General features: G+C 46.0%; 1 protein-coding gene across 1 annotated transcript in view; it reads left to right on the top strand.

Moving 5' to 3' along the window:
* LOC310673973 (gallinacin-5-like) overlaps positions 1-18,707 on the top strand; it is an 84,777-nt gene extending 66,070 nt beyond the window's left edge. Inside the window, exon 4 of the mRNA XM_083432840.1 lies at positions 18,633-18,707. Within this exon, the coding sequence (XP_083288966.1) occupies positions 18,633-18,645 (13 nt within the window). The 3' untranslated portion in view covers positions 18,646-18,707. The remainder of the gene's footprint in view (positions 1-18,632) is intronic.
* Positions 18,708-21,322: the final 2,615 nt, after the last annotated feature.

The raw sequence follows: 21,322 nt of genomic DNA, 5'->3' as shown, positions 1-21,322 counted from the left end.
GAAGTTTTAGGATGGAGAGTTATGGTGACCCCTTTCCCCTGAGATAAACAATTGATGAAACTGCATATTAATCTAAACAATCAAATACCATGTGATTGAAGAATTCGATCAAGAAGAAATGGCAAAACCTCCCAAAGCAAAGCAATCAAAGACAGGGCTGATCCCGGAGCCGGACAAGCCTTGAGGCAGGTGAGGATGCTGCTTCAGGTGGCAGAAGCCCCCAACCAGGCACAATGCCCATGGGTGCCCCTCCTGCCCTGCTGCTTCTGCCAGTGGAGGAGAAGCACCTGCATCATCAGCACTGATTTTGGACAAGATCGCTGCCATTTGGGGCAATACGGGAAGTGCCGCCCTAGGCTGATTCTGCCATAGGTGTCTTTTGCAATGGACAAATTATGAAAACAACTGGCTGTGCAACCAATTAATCTTGCAATCAAAGGGCGATGTATTCAGGGACCACTTAAGTAATTGATGCCTTGTGTAACTAATGGAACAGGTAGCTGGTACTCACTGCTGTATGAAAATGACATTCTGTGTAATAAAAAGGTTGCATTAGAGATACGTTGTACTGCCAGTGGTTGTTTAATTAATGAAAAACTATTTTCTCAGTTCACTGGCTCCCTTTGCCTAAATCCGAGAAGGGATGCCCATTTAGGGTGGTAGCCTAAAGCTACTCAGATCAGAGGCTCCTCAAAATGATTGATCCAAAAAATGCTACAAGAGGGGCAGGGTGTGGGGAGGAGAAATGATACTTTCCTCTGCACTCTTGTTTGATTCTCATTCGCCAAGCAGAAGTTTCCTTCTGCAACAATTACTGTATTTTTCGCCCCATAGGACGCATCGGCCCATAAGGCACACCTAGTTTTTTTGGGGGGAAATAAAGGGGAAAAATTTTATTTCCCCCCCAGGCCCGGGGCTGGGGCGGGGGAAACCCGAGCTTCCCCCGACCCCAACCCCCAGAACAGGCAGCTCTCCGCAAGCCGTGGGAGCCCAGCGCCGAAGAGCTGCGGGAAGCTCGAAGCCTGGGGGGCGCTGAGCTCAGCGCGTCCCCAGGCTTCGGGGTGCAGGCAGCTCCCCACAAGCCGTGGGAGAGCTGTGCGACTTCGCGCAGCCCTCCCACGGCTTGCAGAGAGCTTCCTGAAGCCTGCATTCGCCCCATAGGATGCATACACATTTCCCCTTCATTTTTGGAGGGGAAAAAGTGCGTCCTATAGGGCGAAAAATATGGTATACAGTGGTGGACAGCTCCCAATGTCAGTGAAGACAGCAGGACAAACGAACGGGAGGCGGATATAATCAGTTTGTGACAGGCTATATCCTGTGTAGAGGGGGAACAAATGCCATGGTGCACAAGTGAAAGGAAAGTTCATTCAGAAGAGGAAGGAACGGAGGCACAACTTCATAGGCCCCCCTAAAATAAATCTTGGCTGCACCCATGCTTCCCATCATTTTAATTTCTTTGGAACGTTTTGACTTAGGCTGACATAGAAGAGAATGTTGCCAAAATCACATGCTTGTGGGAAGATATTGCTGAAATCTGGTAGTCATAGCAGTTTCCACAGAGGTTAGATCCCAATTACAGATCACAAACATTCAGATCGGATGCATTCATGTTTCACAAGGAGATAGCTTGGATGAAACAAAAAGTTTATGAGGAGGATAGGCAGTGCCAGGGGGATGTATCACTCAGATAAATAACTCACCCCTCACCTGTTCCCATCACATTGCTGGACTCTTGTGGTTACCTGAACGGAGGGCACCTTTCACAATAATAATTGGCCAGCCTGTCCGTTCCCTTCTCCTTTCCACCGTAGAGGATGACTAAGCCATTTACTTACTTACTTACTTACTTACTTACTTACTTACGGTAAAGTGACCCATGACCATTAGGTCCAGTCGTGGCCAACACTGGGGTGGCAGCGCTCATTTCGCTTTATTGGCCAAGGGAGCCGGCATACAGCTTCCTGGTCATGTGGCCAGCATAACTAAGCCACTTCTGGCGAACCAGAGCAGCACACAGAAACACCGTTTACCTTCCCGCCAGAGCAGTACCTATTTATCTACTTGTACTTTGATGTGCTTTCAAACTGCTAGGTTGGCAGGAGCAGGGACCAAGCAAAGGGAGCTCACCCTGTCACGGGGATTGGAACCGCTGACCTTCTGATCAGCAAGTCCTAGGCTCTATGGTTTAACCCACAGCGCCACCCGCGTCCCTTACAGCGCCACCCTCGTCACTTACTTACTTACTTATTTAATACACCGCTTTATAACTGGGGGTCTCAGGGCAGTTCACAGAATAAAATTAAGATATAATACCACAAAATACCTAATAAAAATAAAAAGCAACTCAATACCCCCCCCCAAAAAAACCCCCACACACATAGTCAAATACAAAATGCAAATAATTTACAGGAGAATACTGTTAAGTTGTGGGCGAACATATCAGACGACACAGCGATTCTTCAAACAGCTCTTGTTTATTCATAGGCCAGAACAGAACTGAGCTGAAGAGCTCAGTTAGCCTACTTATATAGAGCTCCAGAACAACGTAACTGCCAGAACAACGTAACTGTAGCAACTTTCTAAAACTATCCAATCACTGAATGTCACTTTCGATCCTTCATTTGCATACAAACTATACAATCACTGAACATCACTTTTGATGCTTCATTTGCATAACTATCTACAGTATCCCCCTGCTGGCCCAGGGTGAGAACTTCAGTACATAACACCCCTCCCCACCAGGATAAGGCGTTAGTTACAATCGTAATGGTTTCCTTATATACAGCACTACACGTAATGGTTCAATTAGGCACAAAAGCATATCGGTTACATTTCCCATACTTAGACCAACAGTGATACATGTCCAACAACATAGTCCTTTAAATAAGTTGGGTGCTTGGAAACTCTGCCAGACAGCCGGGGACTGGTAGCCAAGTCCGGGGGGCCACCCAATTCTTGCTGAGGCTGTGGTGCGACCCTAGGTGGCATTGAAACCAAGTCCCCTGGATCCGCTGCTGTGGGTGGAACCTCCGCAAGTGGAGTTGGCAGAATGTCAGGCATGGCAGTGGTCTGAGTCTGTGGTAAGTCTGGCAGACCCTCTGAAGCGGCTTGGTTCGGCTCCGCGCTGGCAGTTTGCGAGAGAGGTGTAGGTGGAGCCTCACCATCTGTAAGTGTCTGTTCCGGAGCCACGAGCGCAGTTGGGGGCACCACCGTAGTGTCCAAGTCCTCAACCCTGCGCCTAAGCTGGTCTATGTGCCGGCGCCACGAGCGTCGGTCTTCGAGTGCCACCTGGTACGAACGAGGTCCAGTGACTCCCACTACTGTGGCTGGCACCCAAGGAATGTTCCCCACAAAGTTCCGGGCAAAGACCTGGTTTCCTGGAACAAATGACCGTGGCGCGTTGGCACTGCCTAGGGGTTTGGCCACAGCGAACTCCGGGTGCAGCCGGGTGAGCGGAGACCTGAGGCAGCGGCCCATAAGCAGTTCAGCAGGACTCCACCCTGTGGCCGCATGAGGCTTGATGTGTTGTATGAACAAGTATTCGGCGACCCACTCTTTTGCCGAGCGCACCATTCTCTCTGCTTGCCCGTTGCTGGATAGATGAAATGGTGCCGTTAGGGCATGGCGGATGCCCAGTCCCAAAAGATACCGCTCAAAAGTGCCTGACGTGAACTGTGGTCCATTGTCAGAGACAAGGACATCAGGACACCCATGCGTCGCAAAGAGCCCTTGCAGCACCATGATAACTGCCTCGGTAGTGGTGGAGGGCATCAGGGCCACCTCCAGTCATTTGGAATAGGCGCCCACCACTACCATAAAGGTCCGGCTGTGAAAGGGGCCGGCCAGATCGATGTGCACCCTCGACCAGGATGTCTTGGCATCTCCCAGGTGTGTCCCTTAGCTGCCGGTGGCGCAGGCCTTGATTCTTGGCACGCTTGACAGGCGGAAACCCAAGCAGTGATGGCATCATCCCTGTTAGGCCTCCAGACGTAACACCGAGCCACTGCCTTTATTTTGACAGTTCCCAGGTGGCCAACGTGCAGAGCCTCCAGGACACGTTGACGGAGTCTTTGGGGAATCACGACACAGTCTCCCCACAGCAGACAGCCGCGATGAACTGAGAGTTCATGTTGTCTGGTTGCGAACGGCTGGAACTCCAATGCAAAAGGCCCTTGTGGCCACGCCCTCCACACCCAGTTGAGCACATGGCTGATGGTGTGATCCTGGGCAGATGCGGAGGCCACAGAGGCAGCCGATACAGGCGCTGCTGGAAGATCCTCAATCAGGAGCAGCAATGAAGCAGGAGCCAGGTCTTCCACAAACGCTGGAAGAGTGCAACGGCTGAGGGCGTCAGCATGGCCCATCGATTTCCCCGGGCGATGGGTGAGCTGGTAGTGGTAGGTAGCCAGGAAAACAGTCCATCGCAGCATGCACGGCGAGAGTTGGACAATTACCGGCGAGGAGGCCCAGGAGTGGCTTGTTGTCAGTGATGAGGTCAAAACTCCTGCCGTAGAGGTATTCATGGAACCTCTTCACTCCAGCCACAAGTGCCAGTGCCTCCTTGTCGAGCTGGCTGTAATTCCATTCAGTCAGAGATAGCGTCCTGGAAAAGTAGGCGAGCGGTGCTTCTCTTCCGTCTGGAAAACGGTGACTAAGGACAGTGCCGATGCCAAAAGGTGAGGCGATGCAGGCAAGGACCAGTGGCCTGGCTTCACTGTACTGTACCAGCACACTGTCCGATGAAAGGAGAGCCTTGACCACGTTGAAGGCCGCCATCTCCCAATGACCCCAGGACCAAGGTGTCTTTGTACTGAGGAGTCGGTGAAGAGGCTCAGCCACCGTGGCTTTGTGGGGCAGGAACATGTTATAAAAGTTCAGCAGTCCCAGGAATGCCTGCAACTCCATCTTATTCTTTGGGGTGGGGGCCTGCTGGATAGCGCGGATCTTGCATGTGGTCGGGTGAAGGCCGGAGGCGTCGATAAGATAGTCCAGGAACTCCACCTGTGGAATAGCGATCTGGCACTTCTCCCTCTTTACCTTGAGCCCGGCCTCCTGGAACCTGGTCAGCACGGCATGGTGGCGCTCGAACAGCTGCTGGTGTGAGTCTGCGGACACCCAGATGTCATCAAAATATGGTACCATGCTTGGAAGCCCTTGCAGGAGAAGCTCCATAAGGCTTTGGAAGATGCCAGGAGCCACACTCACCCTGAACTGCAACCGGCGGCAACGGACTGCCTCTTGGTGGGTGACGATCGTCTGGGCTTCAGTAGTGGCATCGACGGGCAGTTGTTGATAGGCTTGGGCATGGTCCAGCTTAGCAAAGACCTTACCCTCACCCAAGGAATGCAGCAGGTGTTGGACAACAAGAACCAGATAAGCGTGCTGCTGAAGTGCCTTGTTGATCGTGCACTTGTAGTCAGCGCAGATTCTCACCAACCCATCTGGCTTGACAGGCGTGACGATGGGGGTTTCCCACTTGGCATGGTCAACCGGCTCCAAAACTCCTTGGGTGACCAGCTTGTTCAGTTGTTCGTCCACCTTAGCCTTGAGAGCACAGGGAACCCAGCGTAGCTTTAGCTTCATGGGGGCGACTTGTGGATCAAGGCTAAAGGAGAGGGGCGTACCTGTATGTTGCCCCAAAGTGCCATCAAAAACCTCAGCAAAGTCTTTCACCAGACCCTCAGTCTCTGCGTTAGAGATGCAGTTGATGCCGGTGACTTCCAGGCCGAGGGCATCAAACCCTTCGACCACCACCAGTCGGAGCAGGCCCAAAAAATCCTTGAAGGCGATCCGGAACTGGCCAACGCCTACCACGGGAATGTCGTTTCCCTGGTAGTCTCTCAGGTGTACACAGTGAGAGTCGAGTTGCCTTTTGAACACTCTGGGTACCAGTCTTTTGATGGTGCTCCAAGACACGATGGACAGGGCAGACCCGGTGTCGATCTCCATGTCACATGGAGCTCCTTCAATGAGCACCGTGACGTCCAGCTTGCGTCACGTAGGCGAGTCAGTTTGGATAATCGTGGTTCCAGACGGGCAGGGGCAGTTGGTGAGAGCGAAACAGCTTCCCTTGGCGGACTGGAGTGAAGACTTGGACTTGCGAGTCGGTGAAGTGGGGGTGTCAGATGGAGCCTATCGGCAATGTGGCCCCTTCTGGAACACTTCCGACAGATGGCATCTCTGAATCGACACTTGGCACGGGAATGGTTGCGTCCGCAGCCGGCACATTCCGATTGGCCCTTGGACTTCTTTTGGAACGTCCTGCACTCTCGCTTTGTCTGGTGCACGTCATGGTCTTCACTGGAGGATGCCTCATCACTGCTGGCCTCTTCATGATGCACTGGAACTGGCTTCCTAGCAAGACACGGGCTGCTGGCCTTGTGGATCTCCTGGGCGTTTGGCAGCTTCCGAGGCCACGGCCTCCTCAATGGCTTCCTGTAGGGTGAGGTCTGGCTTGGTGAGGAGACACTGTTGCAGACAGATGTCCCAGACCCCACAGACAATTTTAATCCATCAGGGCATCGTCTAAGTCTTGGAACTCTCAATGCATTGCAGCTTGTCGGAGGGCGGCAGTGTAGTTGTTAATTGACTCCCCCTCTGACTGGTTCCGGTGGTAGAATGCATGGCGGGCAGCAATCCTGGACAGCTTTGGCGTGTAGTGGTTGCGGAGCTTCTCTTGAATCGTGTCCCATGTTGTTGCCTGTACTGCTTCAGGCGCAACAAATGCTCGGGCCGTCTCAAACATCTCAGGCCCACAGAGGCTGAGGAATAGGCCCCGCTTCCATTCCTTTGATACTTCTGTCAGCTCGTTGGCTTGGAGGTAGCAGTCGAACCGAGTGAGGTAGGAGTCCCATGATTCAGAGGTTGGCACAAACTGTGCTAGAGGCACAAGTGAAGCCATGATTCCGATGCCGGCGTGAAGGGCGATGGATGGAACACAGTGTTCTTGCCAGAAAAGTCAGCTCTGAATTGGTTCTGTTCAGTGATTTCGCTCAGTGATTCAGCTCAGTGATTCAGCTCAGTTCAGAGGGTGGCCGCATCTGGCTGTGCTCTGGTGTCCATCGATCCCATCCTCGTCGCCAGTGTTAAGTTATGGGCGAACATATCAGACAACACAGCGAATCTTCAAACAGCTCTTGATTATTCAGAGGCCAGAACAGAACTGAGCTGAAGAGCTCAGTCAGCCTGCTTATATAGAGCTCCAGAACAACGTAACTGTAGCAACTTTCTAAAACTATCCAATCACAGAACGTCACTTTCGATCCTTCATTTGCATAACTAGCTACAGTATCCCCTGCTGGCCCAGGGTGAGAACTTCAGTACATAACAAATACAATATTATTTCAAGCTGGCTGACACGTTGTCATTACAAAACATTCCAGACGCTCCATCTCCCAGAACCCGGCGGGACTTAAAAGTAGGAGAGCAAAGACTTCAAAGACAGAGGGCACTTAGCGGTATCCGTAGAGGAGATGATGTTGATGATGACAAACTAGGAAGTGGGAGAAACGTGAGGTAGAGATTCACTGGGGACAACATCATTATCTAAGAGGCTGGGTCCTATACCCTCTCTCTGTAAAGTCTGAAATAAAAAAGGATTCCTTGTTTCTATGGATTCCTGGGGAAACAACAAGGAGCTGCTGACAGCATCCTGACAGATTGTCCCAAGTCAACATTCATTGCCGGTTAAGTTATAAATCATGACAGACTGCAGGACCTGCTGGGGGCAGCCTCCCAATACTGATAACTGGCAAGGACAATTATCAAAATGCCGAAATCTCAAGGGCAGAGGCAGAATTAAACAAATTCCCAAACCTGAGTATACATCCAGTTATAAAGCGGTATAATAAACAAACAAACAAACAAATAAAAAATTTAAAAATGGCTTAGTCATCCTCTGCGATAGAAAGGAGAAGGGAAAGGACAGGTTGGCCAATTATTATTGTGAAAGGTGCTCTTCCTTCAGGTAACCACAAGGGTCCAGTAATGTGATGGAAACAGGTGAGGGGTGAGTTTTTTACCTGAGGGATACATCCCCCTGGCATTGACTATGCAGGGCATTGCATACTCCTCATAAACATTTCGTTTTATCCAAGCTATCTCCTTGTGAAACATTAATGCAGCAGATCTGAATGTTTGCGATCTGTAGTTGGGATCTTACTTCTGTGGAAACTGCTATGACTACCAGATTTCAGCAATATCTGCCCACAAGCATGTGATTTTGGCAACATTCTCCTCCATGTCACCCTAAGTCACAACGTCCCAAAGAAATTACAATTATGGGAAGCATGGGTGCAGACAAGATTTATTTTAGGGGGGCCTATGAAGTTGTGCCTCCGTTTCATGCTCTTCTGAATGAACTTTCCTTTCACTTGTGGACCATGGTATTTGTGCTCCATTTACACAGGACAAACTGATTATATCTCCCCCCCGTTCGTTTGTCCTGCTGTCTTCACTGACATTGGGAGCTGTCCACCACTGTATAATTGTTGCAGAAGGGAACGTCAGCTTAGTAAATGAGAATCAAACAAGTGTCCAGAGGAAAGTATCATTTCTCCTTCCCACACCCTGCCCCTATTTGTAGCATTTTTTGGATCAATCATTTTGAGGAGCCTCTGATCTGAGAAGCTTTAGGCTACCACCCTAAATGAACATCCTTTCTCGGATTTAGCCAAAGGGAGCCAGTGAACTGAGAAAATAGTTTCATTACGTAAAACTTGGAATACTTTTATGATGCCTGCTAACATGAACAACAGGTTTCTTTACAAGTTGATAGTCATTTATCTGATTCCAGTTTGTTGTTGTTGTTTAGTCGTTTAGTCGTGTTCGACTCTTCGTGACCCCATGGACCAGAGCCCGCCAGGCAGTTTAAATATAGCATTTGTCCGCTGCAAAATCCATTTGAGTTTATTATATAAACTTTATTATATCCTCCATTATGTAAAAACTGCATCGATACAAACTCATCTTTCCTCCCTCCCTCTTCCCTTCTTCCATGTCTTAGAGCCATTCTATTCCTTCAGAAACAGAATTAACCAAAACAAAACTCATTATAGTCATTATGTAGGTTGATTATACAGCCTGCAAGATTTACAGTTGTCTTAATTAGGTTTTTCATTAATTAAACAACCACTGGTAGTACAAAGTATCTCTAATGCAACCTTTTTATTACACAGAATGTCATTTTCATACAGCAGTGAGTACTAGCTACCTGTTCCATTAGTTACACAAGGCATCAATTACTTAAGTGGTCCCTGAATACATCGTCCTTTGATTGCAAGCTTAATTGGTTGCGCAGCCAGTTGTTTTCATACTTTGTCCATTGCAAAAGACACCTATGGCAGAATCAGCCTAGGGCGGCACATCCCGTATTGCCCCAAATGGCCGTGATCTTGTCCAAAATCAGTGCTGATGATGCTGGTGCTTCTCCTCCACTGGCAGAAGCAGCAGGGCAGGAGGGGCACCCATGGGCATTGTGCCTGGTTGGGGGCTTCTGCCACCTGAAGCAGCGTCCTCACCTGCCTCAAGGCTTGTCCGGCTCTGGGATCAGCCCTGTCTTTGATTGCTTTGCTCTGGGAGGTTTTGCCAGTTCCTCTTGATCAAATTCTTCAATCACATGGTATTTGATTGTTTAGATTAATATGCAGTTTCATCAATTGTTTATCTCAGGGGAAAGGGATCACCATAACTGTCCATCCTAAAACTTCAATAGCTGCTGGGCTTTTGCTCAGTGTGATCTTCTCCCCTCCATCTTGTTTGAATAGCGGAGAATTAAAAGGTCAAGGGACCCTGACAGTTAAGTCCAGTCACGGATGACTCTGGGGTTGCGGCGATCATCTCGCTTTACTGGCCGAGGGAGCTGATGTTGGTCCGCAAACAGTTTTTCTGGTTCATGTGGCCAGCATGACTAAGCCGCTTCTGGTGACATCAGAGCAGCACACAGAAACGCCGTTTACCTTTAAGCCGGAGCGGTACCTATTTATCTACTTGCACTTTGACATTCTTCTGAACTGCTAGGTTGCCAGGAGCTGGGACCGAACAATGGGTGCTCACCCTGTAGCGGGGATTTGAATTGCCAACTTTTTGATTGGCAAGCCCAAGGCTCAGTGGTTTAGACCACAGCGCCACCCGCGTCCGTTAGCTGAGGATAAGGTTCCATATATTCCTTGCAAAGTGTTCCACATTCAGTTCCAAGCACCTTGTGCATGAAAGCACCAGGCCTGAGCATCAAAGCTCAAATGAAACCTCAAAGCAGAGAAGGTTAACTCATTGGCCTTTGGATGTTTCTGATCTGGAGATCCCATCACCCCTGATCTTTAGCCACAAATAACAGCGACTCCATGGAGCGCAGGACAGAAGAGTGAAGCAGCTTCAGAAACAGGGTGGGAAGGAGAAAGGGGGCTTAGTTATCTTCAAGGGTGGAAAGAGAAAGGAAAGGACAGGTTGGCCAGTTATGATGGGGTGCAGGGTGGAGCATGGCAGGTGGAGGAAGCAGAGAAGCAGAGCCCCTCCTGTTTGAAAATATTTTTGTAAGTTCCATTGAGTCTAGTTAGAAAAAGGTGTTTGAGAAAAAGGATGGACTTGAATCTCTCGTGTTTTTTTTGGAAGACCTGTTTGAAGCTATTACTACTACCTGTGCTATTTCTGGGGGGGATGCAGCCGTGCGCATACCCCTAAACATTTTGTGAATCTAAATTTGGCCAGATTAAGAATAATCATTGTGGGAGGTGAGCATGCAAAAAGTCCCCTTCCTTCAGGTAATTGCAAGGCTCCAGCAATGCTATGGGGACAGGTGAGGGGTGAGTTATTTACCTGAGGGATACAGCCCCCTAGCACTGCCTATGTGGGGCATTGCATCATCTTCACAAACCTTTCATTTGATTTAAGCTATCTCCCTCTGAAACATGAATACAGAAGATCTGAATGTTTTCGATCTTACTTCTGTGGAAACTGCGATGACTGACCGAATGCAGGAATGCCGTTCCAGAGGCACGTGATTTTGGCAACGTTCTCTTCCACGTCAGCCTAAGTCACAACGTCTCAAAGAAATTACAATTATGAAATCTGCTTCTCCCTACCTGCCCTCTCTTGGCAAGCTTTGGGGCTCCATTTGGCTTAAAAGCCGGCACTGGGCTTTGCCACCACAATTCAACCTGAGCCATGAAGATCCTTCACCTGTGCTTCGCAGTTCTCTCTTTGCTGTTCCTGGCTTCCCCAGGTAAGGGATGGAGAGGAAGAAGACAGAGGGACACCTGCCAGCCTATTATGGGGTACAGAGGAGTACAGTTGCTGTTCTGTGGCCTTGCAAAGGAAGCTCACTTTTCTTTCTAGAGACATTTCTTTAGTGGTAATCTCTTTAGTGGGAATTCTTTGCATAAAAATGTATATATCAGACAAAATTGCCTACAAAGGTGCATCTATTAGGGGACATATGCACTGTGTTGCTGAATTTCCCCCATTATGCCCCAAACTGCTATGCAATTTCCCCTATTATAACCTATATTTTCATGTTATTGTCATGAAATTACACTTTTTCAGGTACATTTTAAAAACATGTTACTTGGAGGGAGAGCTGCCTTTGAGAGGACGGCTGTGCTTTGATGTTCACATGTTGACTTCATTATGGCACAGTAATATAAAGAAAAAGGGATGCGGGTGGCCCTCTGATTTAATCTACTGAGCCTCTTGGGCTTGCTGATCAGAAGTTTGGCGGTTTGAATCCCCACGACGGCTCCCATTACTTGGTTGCAGCTCCTGCCCACCTAGCAATTTGACAGCACATCAAAGTGAAAGTAGATAAATAGGTACCACTCTGGTGGGAAGGTAAACAGCATTTTTTGTGTCCTGCTCTGGTTCACCAGAAGCAACTTAGTTATGCTGGCCACATGACCCAGAAGATGTCTGCGGACAAACGCCGGCTCCCTCAGCCTGTAAAGTGGTATGAGCGCACAACCCCAGAGTTGTCTGCAACTGGACTTTCCCCAGAACTCTTCCTCAGGGCCACAAAGGCAACAAATCCCTGCCGTGCATAACATCCAGTCTGCAGGAGAATATTGGAGACCTTGGAAGCTCCCTCACTATTTCGTGACATATTTAATTGTACATAGAAAAGTCCCCCAGGGGACTTCCGGGTTGAGCGCCATCGATCATGGCGGCCCCCTGCTGAGCACCGGAGGGGGAAGCTCCGAAAAAAACAGGGTTCTACCGCCACGGCGACGCGGGGGACCCTTGGAAACGTGGACGGAGGAGGTCTACGTCCGTGGGACTCGGCGGGCACCAACAGCGCTCTCCCAAAACGTCTCCGGGGCTCAGTAAGAGCTCCGGAGCGTGGCGGGGGTTGAAGCGGTGCTGAGAGTCAATCGCTTCTTTTCGGAGTGACGTCGCGCAGCTGTGATCGGAGCAGCGCTCAACTTTTTCCTGTGCAATTGGGACTAAAAAGAAGGATCCGTGAGTAGGAAAAATACAAATACTTTAAAGGATCTGACGAAATTAAGCAAGAATTGAGAAGTAATTGGATTTAAATTGGACTTAAATTAACAACGTAATATGATACCGAAGCGGAAAGGTTTAAACAGGAAGTCAGCCTTCCGCCTGTAAATATTGGAAAGCAAAGACGTGAGGACTAAAAACCCTACAAAAATAAAGTTTGAAAGGGTTGAAATCTGAAGTCTTTGGAGAGAAATCCCCCCCCCCTCGGGAAGCAGGGAAAGAGGGGGGGAGTTTAAAAAAAACTTTTTTTATTGCCTGCATTGAAAGAAGTTGAGTATAAAGTTCACTGCCTGGACTCCTGGTCCTGACCTGTCAAATCTGAAAGTTAAGCTATATGGACTGTGGAAGTGCTTAAAGGGATTTTTTACAAGGACTGGAGAAATGGATGTGGAGTTGTGAGTTGTGGATATTGAGAGGGAACATTACTGATACAAGTTTGCTGTGAAAGGAGAGTGGGAGACATATTATCCCTTCAGCTGCAACATCTGCTAGGTCCCCCTGGTGGCTACTGGAATTGTTACAGAGCTACAAAATAACTGAGAAAAATTTCCACTGTTTACTTTGGAGTTGATAACAAGTTACAGCTGCAGAGTAACCTTGAAACAGTCGGCTTATGGCAGAGGAAAGAGGGAAAGTACAGCAATTTCAAGACAAAACAACAAGATCTGGCAAATCTTTTCACACGGGAAGGAGGGGATCCTTCCCAGAACCTACAGGAAGTGCCTCTGTTACACCTAAAGTTAAAGCAATGTCTGGGACAGAAGACCTTATCACGGCAGGATTTGCAAGGGTACAGGGATCCTTAGACAAACTGACAGAAGAACTGGCAGACACTAAAAGACAAGTTACGGAATTAAAAAGCCAGGTCGCAGAAACAAATAAAGGAGTAACAGAGGCCTTCCAAAAAATAGAACAAAATTCTGCAAATATAAAGCAAAATACAGCTTCAATTAAGGAATTATTGGAAGCATCGGCCGAGACAAGAAGAATTGCTGAGGAGGCAAGGGAAGTTGCAGTTGCCACAGAGGAGAAATTACCACCGATGAATAAGCAACTAGAGGAATATAGAGCAAGATTTTCTATGCTGGACCTGAAAGAGAGACAAACGAATCTGAGAATTAGAAATATACCAGAAATTGAGGAAGGAAGCCTGCGGGACCTTCTTACACAAGAATTTGAGAAATTTTGGAACTTGGAACCCGAGAAAGAGGAATTTAAGATCTTGAGTGCCTTTCGATTGGGAAGAACAAGTAAAAGGATCAAAATTAGAGACTGTTTGGTTACGTTTCGAACCAAAGAAGAAAGAGACAAGGTTCTTGGACTACATTTTCAAAAACCCTTGGTAATTAATCAATCCAAAGTTGAGATCTTTAAAGATATTCCAAAATTTCTTTTGGACCTTAGGTCAAACTACAAGGACCTGGTTACTCAACTAAGAAAAAACAATATCATCTTCAGGTGGGAATTCCCGGAAGGAATTTCTTTCAGTATCAAGGGAAGAAAGATAAAGATAAAATCAGTGGAGGACAAGAACATATTCCTAGAAACCTACGAGGAGGACCTACAGAAGGGAATTTTAAAAGTAACAGACCCATCGGAATCATCAGAGGAAGGGAGTGAAGGTGTGACAGGAGCAAAACCAAAGAGGACTCGGAAGAAAAAGACACCACCGGACTCGACAGATAAGGATAAGACGTTGGGAGCAACTGGAGGAACATAATAGAATAAATTCACCATGTCTCTGCAAATTTTAAGTTGGAACTGCAATGGTCTTAACTCGATTCGAAGGAGGAAATCGATCTTTCATATCTTAAAAAAGGAACAATTGGACTTAATTTGCTTACAAGAAACACATGTGACAAGGCTCCATAGGAAAATTTTAATTAATAAAAGACTGGGCCAAGAATTTATCTCATCTGACAAAGTTAAAAAAAGAGGGGTTGTAATATATGCTAAAGAGAGCCTCTCACCAAAGTTTATGTTCAAAGATGAACAAGGGAGATATTTGGCAATTGAAATCCAATATCATGGACAAAAATATCTGATAGTAGGTGTGTATGCACCTAATGATGGAAAATCCGAGTTTTTCAAGAAGTTGCATGAGACATTGATGGATTATTTGGAGTACAATGTGATGTTGATGGGTGACATGAATGGAGTAGTTTCGACAAATATGGACAAGGCACAACGACAGGTTGTCACCAAAGATGGGAGACTACCAAAAACCTTTTTTGAATTGACTGATAACCTGGATTTGGTGGACATTTGGAGAACTAAAAACCCTTTAGGAAAAGAGGGTACTTTCTTCTCTGAAGCCAAAATGACCTGGACAAGAATCGACCAGATATGGATTACGAGAGGACTGGCACCGAAGACAAAAAAAGCGGTAATCTGTCCAAAGACTTGTTCCGACCATAATGCTGTTAAGATGGTAATGAACTTAATACCAACTGGCTCCTTTAGATGGAGGATGAATGACACTCTGTTTAGAGACGAGGAAATAACTAAGAAGGCCCAGAAAACTCTGAAGGACTATTTTGAGATAAATTTGAACACTACGGTGGAGAAAAGAACTGTATGGGACGCAAGTAAAGCTGTTATGAGGGGGTTTCTGATTCAACAGAATACGTTTAAGAAGAGATTACAAAAGGAAAAAAGAGAAAAGATCTTAGAGAAAATCAATGAGGGAGAAAAGAGACTAAGAGTAAAACCAAAATCACAGGAAATTTTAAGAGAAATTAAGTTATATCAAGTTGAATACATGCAAATGATAAATCAAGAAATTGAATGGAAAATAAGGCAAATGAGACAACGGACTTTTGAATCAGCAAACAAATGTGGAAAGTTATTGGCATGGCAAATAAAGAAGAGACAAAAACAGAACACGATAACAAATTTGGAAGTGGAAGGAAGAAATATACAGAACCCAGTGGAAATAAGGACTGCCTTTCAAAAATATTTTAAACAGTTTTACTTTCAGCAACCCCAGAATGAAGCAGATATAGAGGAATTTTTGAAAGAGAACGGGCTATCGAAAATATCTCAAGAAAGCAGATTGAAACTGAGCGATAGGATAACAGATCAAGAAATTCAGAGTGCCATTCAGAATATGCAACTAGGCAAGTCTCCAGGACCGGATGGACTGACTGCCAAATACTACAAAGTATTGAAGGACTGGTTAATTCAGCCGTTGAAAGATGTTTGTAATGAAATACTTCAGGGGAAAAAAGCACCAGAAACGTGGAAAGAAGCTTTTGTCACGCTTATACTGAAGACAGAGACTGAAAAACATCAACTTAAAAACTACCGCCCAATATCGCTACTGAATGTGGATTACAAAATCTTTGCAGATATTTTGGCTAGAAGATTTAAGAAAGTATTAATAGAGGAGATTCATAAAGATCAAGCAGGTTTTCTCCCAGGAAGACATCTATCTGACAATGTGAGGAATATAATAGATATATTGGAATTTTTGGAGGAAAAAATAAATACAAAAGCAGTTCTGATATTTGTGGATGCGGAGAAGGCCTTCGACAATATTTCTTGGAGCTTTTTGAAGAAGAATCTCCAAGGTATGGGGGTAGGCCAAGAATTTGAAAATGGTATAAGTGCAATCTATTCTGAACAAAAAGCTAAACTAATTGTAAATAATGTAATAACTGAGGAGTTCAGAATAGAGAAAGGTACACGACAAGGTTGCCCAATTTCCCCTTTACTTTTTATATCAGTCCTGGAGGTGTTGCTGAATATGATTAGAAAGGACCAATTGGTTAGAGGGATACAGGTCGGATCTAAACAATATAAATTAAGCGCATTTGCAGATGATTTAGTTTTGACATTGCAGGAGCCAGAATCCAGTGTAAAAAGAGTCTTAGAATTGATTCAAGAGTTTGGTCGATTGGCAGGGTTCAAATTAAACAAAGTTAAAACTAAGGTTTTGACAAAGAATTTAACAGAAATTGAGAAAGAAAGGTTTCAGAATGAGACAGGATTGACAGTAGTGAAAAAAGTGAAATACTTGGGAATTACCATGTCTGCTAAAAATGGGAACTTATATAAAGATAATTACGATAAATGTTGGTCGGAGGTAAAGAAAGATCTAGAAACATGGTCTAATTTGAAACTCTCGCTAATGGGTCGCATTGCTGTGATAAAGATGAATGTATTGCCAAGAATGTTGTTTCTATTTCAGACGTTGCAGATTATAGACAAAACTGACTGTTTCAGGAAGTGGCAAAAGGATATATCTAGATTTGTCTGGCAGGGCAAAAAGCCAAGGATAAAATTTAAAATATTAACTGATGTTAAGGAAAGAGGGGGCTTTGCCCTGCCAGATCTGAAACTTTACTATGAAGCAGCAGCTTTTTGCTGGCTAAAAGAATGGCTACTTCTTGAAAACACTGACATGTTGGACTTAGAAGGATTTAATAATGTTTTTGGTTGGCATGCATATTTATGGTATGACAAGGTCAAAGTGCATAAAATGTTTAAAATCCACATTGTCAGAAATGCATTGTTTAAAGTTTGGATGAGGTATAAAGATTTGCTTGAAAATAAGACTCCAAGGTGGTTGTCTCCAATGGAAGCAAAAGCACTAAAAAAACTCAATATGGAGGCCAATTGGCCAAAATATTGGGAGATTTTAGAGCAAGATGGTGATAAAGTGAAATTACAGAGTTATGATAAATTAAAAAGTAAGGTTCGAGATTGGCTTCATTATCATCAAATAATGGAGGCTTTCAAAATGGATAGAAAAATTGGCTTCCAGGTGGAAAAATCAAAATTGGAAACAGAACTGTTAGAACCCAAAACTAAGACTCTGTCAAGAATGTATAACTTGCTGTTGAAATGGAATACACAAGATGAGGAAGTGAAATCAGTGATGGTTAAGTGGGCCCAAGACTTGGGTCATAACATAATGTTTGCTGACTGGGAAAGGTTATGGACCACTGGTATGAAATTTACAGCATCTAATGCCTTAAGAGAGAATATTATGAAAATGATATACAGGTGGTACATGACACCAGTCAAGCTTGCAAAAATCTATCACTTACCTGACAATAAATGTTGGAAATGTCAAGAGGTTGAAGGTACATTCTTTCACCTTTGGTGGACATGCCCAAGGATAAAGACATTCTGGGAGATGATTTATAACGAGCTGAAAAAAGTCTTTAAATACACATTCCCGAAGAAACCAGAGGCCTTTCTCCTGGGTATGGTTAGCCAACAGGTGCACAAGAAGGATAGGACATTTTTCATGTATGCTACAGCAGCAGCAAGGATACTCATCGCACAGTATTGGAAGACCCAACAGCTACCCACACGGGAAGAAATGGCAGATGAAAGTTATTGACTATATGGAACTGGCAGAAATGACCGGCAGAATCAGAGACCAGGGTGAAGAGACGGTGAAGGAAGACTGGAGGAAATTTAAGGACTACTTACAGAAACATTATAAGATAACGAACGTTTGATGACATCGGATTGAGGGTGAATGGGTATTTGGGAAAAAAGTGATCAGAGAAAGATTTAATATTTTGTCAGACTTAAGGAAATGCAACTATCTACTAGACTTTAAGAGTGTTAGAAAATCAAAATATAATAGAGGAAAAGAATTTGCAGACAGAATATTTGATTTGGAATACAGAGAAGGAAGGTCTGGGGAAGTCGGAGAAATAAGTTAATGTAAAGAATATAAGGAGACAAAAATTGTTTTTAATATGTTTATTTTCTTCGTTGTATTTTGCTGTTTTGTGTTTGTGTGTTGTAGTATCTATTTTTCTGTTTTTTCCCTTTCTTTTCTTTTCTGTTGCTGTTCTGAGGTTGTTTGTTTATTGTTGTTTTAAGTTTTTGTTGTAAAACTCAATAAAATATTATTTAAAAAAAAAAGAAAAGTCCCCCAGGGGTATGGATGGGCTAGAGACTGCATTTAATTCTCATCGAAAGGTGAATCTATATAACTCATAGTTTCTGGAAATGAAAAACTGAAACAGACCTATCCCTACTCAATGGTTTATTATCATGAAATCTTTCTTGTGGTCCAACATGCCTTGCTTTGTGTTGTCATGTCTCAAACATGGTCGCTTTGCTATGAAACTGAGTTAACTGTTTTCTTTTTGTTGCTGGTTTCTGTGTTTTAGACGGGAGGAGTGATAGATGCCCTTGAAAAGTGGAAGATGCTCCCTCTCTTTGAGAGCTGCTGGATCCCGCTTGATCCCCAGCTGGGGACTTCTTCTCCAAAGCATCCAGATTGGAAAAAAGCAACATTTTCAAGGCTTACATGAGCTTGTGTCTTGCAATAAAAGCAGACCCAAAAGCCTTTCCCCTCTGTTTTTCATTTCTAAGCATGAGTGCTATTGCTAGTGAAACCAAAATGGCACCTTACGTCCATGAGAAGGAGGTGTCAGCTGCATACTGATGAACACCCAGGCCAAATCCCCTGATGATCTCTCCCAGCTGCTGAATGTAGATGTTGAAAACATCTGCCCTCAGATCTGTGGACCAGACCCAGAGGCAGGGATAGTCCTCAAACAACGACTAAACCTGCCTCTTCGGTAATGACATAGTCTGGTCTTATCATAACTCCTCCTCCTACCCCTAATCACTGAGATCGGTTCTCCCAGTGCACCCCCCGCTCCCGTAGAACCTGCCCCAGCCATTTTGTTGGATGGTCTGCCCCCGCCACTTAATGGATCCAAATGGTTTCCAAAGAGTGGCAGGGGATGCTTTATCTCATGTTGATGGCCTTTCAGCTGATTTCCTGGTGGCCCACTGGAATGTGGCCTTAACCAGGGCTATTGACTGTTTGGCTCCAAAGCGCCCTCTCCGATTGCATGGTTTTCCACAGATCTGAGGGCAATGAAACAATCGCTGAGATGGCTAGAGCGCCAGTGGTGGATAGCTCATTCGGAAGCTGACTGGACACGGGTTAGAGCTCAATGTCGAGCCAACCAAGTGGCGGTAGCGATGGCAAAGAGGACTTTCTTCACCGCCTCTATTGCATGTGCAGAAAACAGCAGCAGGAAACTCTTTCATGTGGTTTGCAATTCAGCAGAACCACCTGCTACATCAGGGCCCAGTACAGGCCACATGATCTCCTGCAATGATTTTGCAAAGTTTTTTGCAGATTAAAGTCACTCAGATTCAAGAAGAGGTAGACTCCACCATGGGAGCAGGGCCAGGGCGGGAGAGTGCTAGAGTCCTGTCTAGTCAAGTTGCGTGGGATCAATTCCAATTTGTTACCTCTGAGGATATGGAAAGGCTTGGATGAGTGAAACCAACCACCTGTCTCCTTGATCCTTGCCCATCCTGGCTTATAAAAGCTAGCCGGGAAGGGCTGGGCGATGGACTTCATGGGGTGGTGAATGCTTCTCTCTGTGAGAGAGCCTTCCCAGACCTGCTGAAAGAGGCGGTTAGGAAACCGCTTCTTAAAAAACCATCTTTAGATGCTGCCAATATGGCCAACTATCATCCAGTCTGAAATCTTCCATTCTTGGGCAAGGTGATTGAGAGAGTGGCTGCTGAACAACTCCAGGCATGCCTGGAAGAAGCAGACCATTTGGATCCCTTCCAGTCAGGATTCAGGCCTCATCTTGGGACTGAAACGGCTTTGGTCACACAGGTCTATGATCTCCGGCAGGCTAGGGACAAAGGTGAGAGCTGTTTCCTAGTTCTCCTGGATGTCTCAGTGGCTTTTGACACCATCAACCATAATATATGTCTGGACCATCTCAGGGGCTGGGAGCCGGGGCACTGTTATACAGTGGTTCTGCTCCTTCCTACTGGCCCATGTTCGGAAAGTGGGGGGGGGGGGATGAGTGTTCAGACCCCTGAGCTCTCACTTGTGGGGTGCCTCAGGGTTGTGTCCTCTCCCCCCTGCTTTTCAACATCTACATGGAGCTGCGGGGAGAGATCATCAGGGGGTTTGGGCTGGGTGTTCATCAGTATGCAGATGATACCCAGCTCTACCTCTCTTTCAAATCAGAACCATTGAAGGCGGTGAAGGTCCTGTGTGAGTGTCTGGAGGTGGTTGGAGGTTGGATGGTGGCTAACACATTGAGGTTGAATCCTGACAAGACAGAAGTACTGTTTTGGGAGGGACAGAATACGGGCAGGTGTGGAAGACTCCTTGGTCCTGAATTGGGTTACCATGTCCTGAAGGACCAGGTGTGCAGCCTGGGAGTCATTCTGGACTCACAGCTGTGCATGGAGGAGCAGGTCAATTCTGTGTCCAGGGCAGCTGTTTACCAGCTCCATCTGGTATGCAGGCTGAGACCCTAGCTGGCCATAGACTGTCTCACCAGAGTGGTGCATGCTCTACTTATCTCTCACTTGGACTACTGCAATGCGCTCTGTGTGGGGCTACCTTTGAAGGTGATCTGGAAACTACAACTAATCCAGAATACAGCAGCTAGACTGGTGACTGGGAGCGGCTGCAAAAACCATTTAACACTGGTCTTGAAAGACCTACACTGGCTCCCAGTACATTTCCAAGCACAATTCAAAGTGTTGGTGTTGACCTTTAATAATAATAATATCTTTATTGTCATTGCCCCCTTCGGGGACAACGAAATTACTTTAAAGTAATTAAAGCCCTAAACAGCCTTGGTCCAGTATACCTAAAGGCGTGTCTCCACCCCCATCGTTCTGCCCGGACACTGAGGTCCAGCGCCGAGGGCCTTCTGGCGGTTCCCTCACTGCGAGAAGCCAAATTACAGGGAAACAGGCAGAGGGCCTTCTCGGTAGTGGCACCTGCCCTGTGGAATGCCCTCCCACCAGATGTCAAAGAGAAAAACAACTACCAAACTTTTAGAAGACCTCTGAAGGCAGC

The sequence above is a fragment of the Podarcis tiliguerta genome, assembly GCF_965153285.1.
Source record: "Podarcis tiliguerta genome assembly, chromosome: 3".
NCBI classification, from domain to species: domain Eukaryota; kingdom Metazoa; phylum Chordata; class Lepidosauria; order Squamata; family Lacertidae; genus Podarcis; species Podarcis tiliguerta.
The sequence above is the reverse complement of the archived record's forward strand: the minus strand, read 5'-3'. Positions and strand labels throughout refer to the sequence as shown.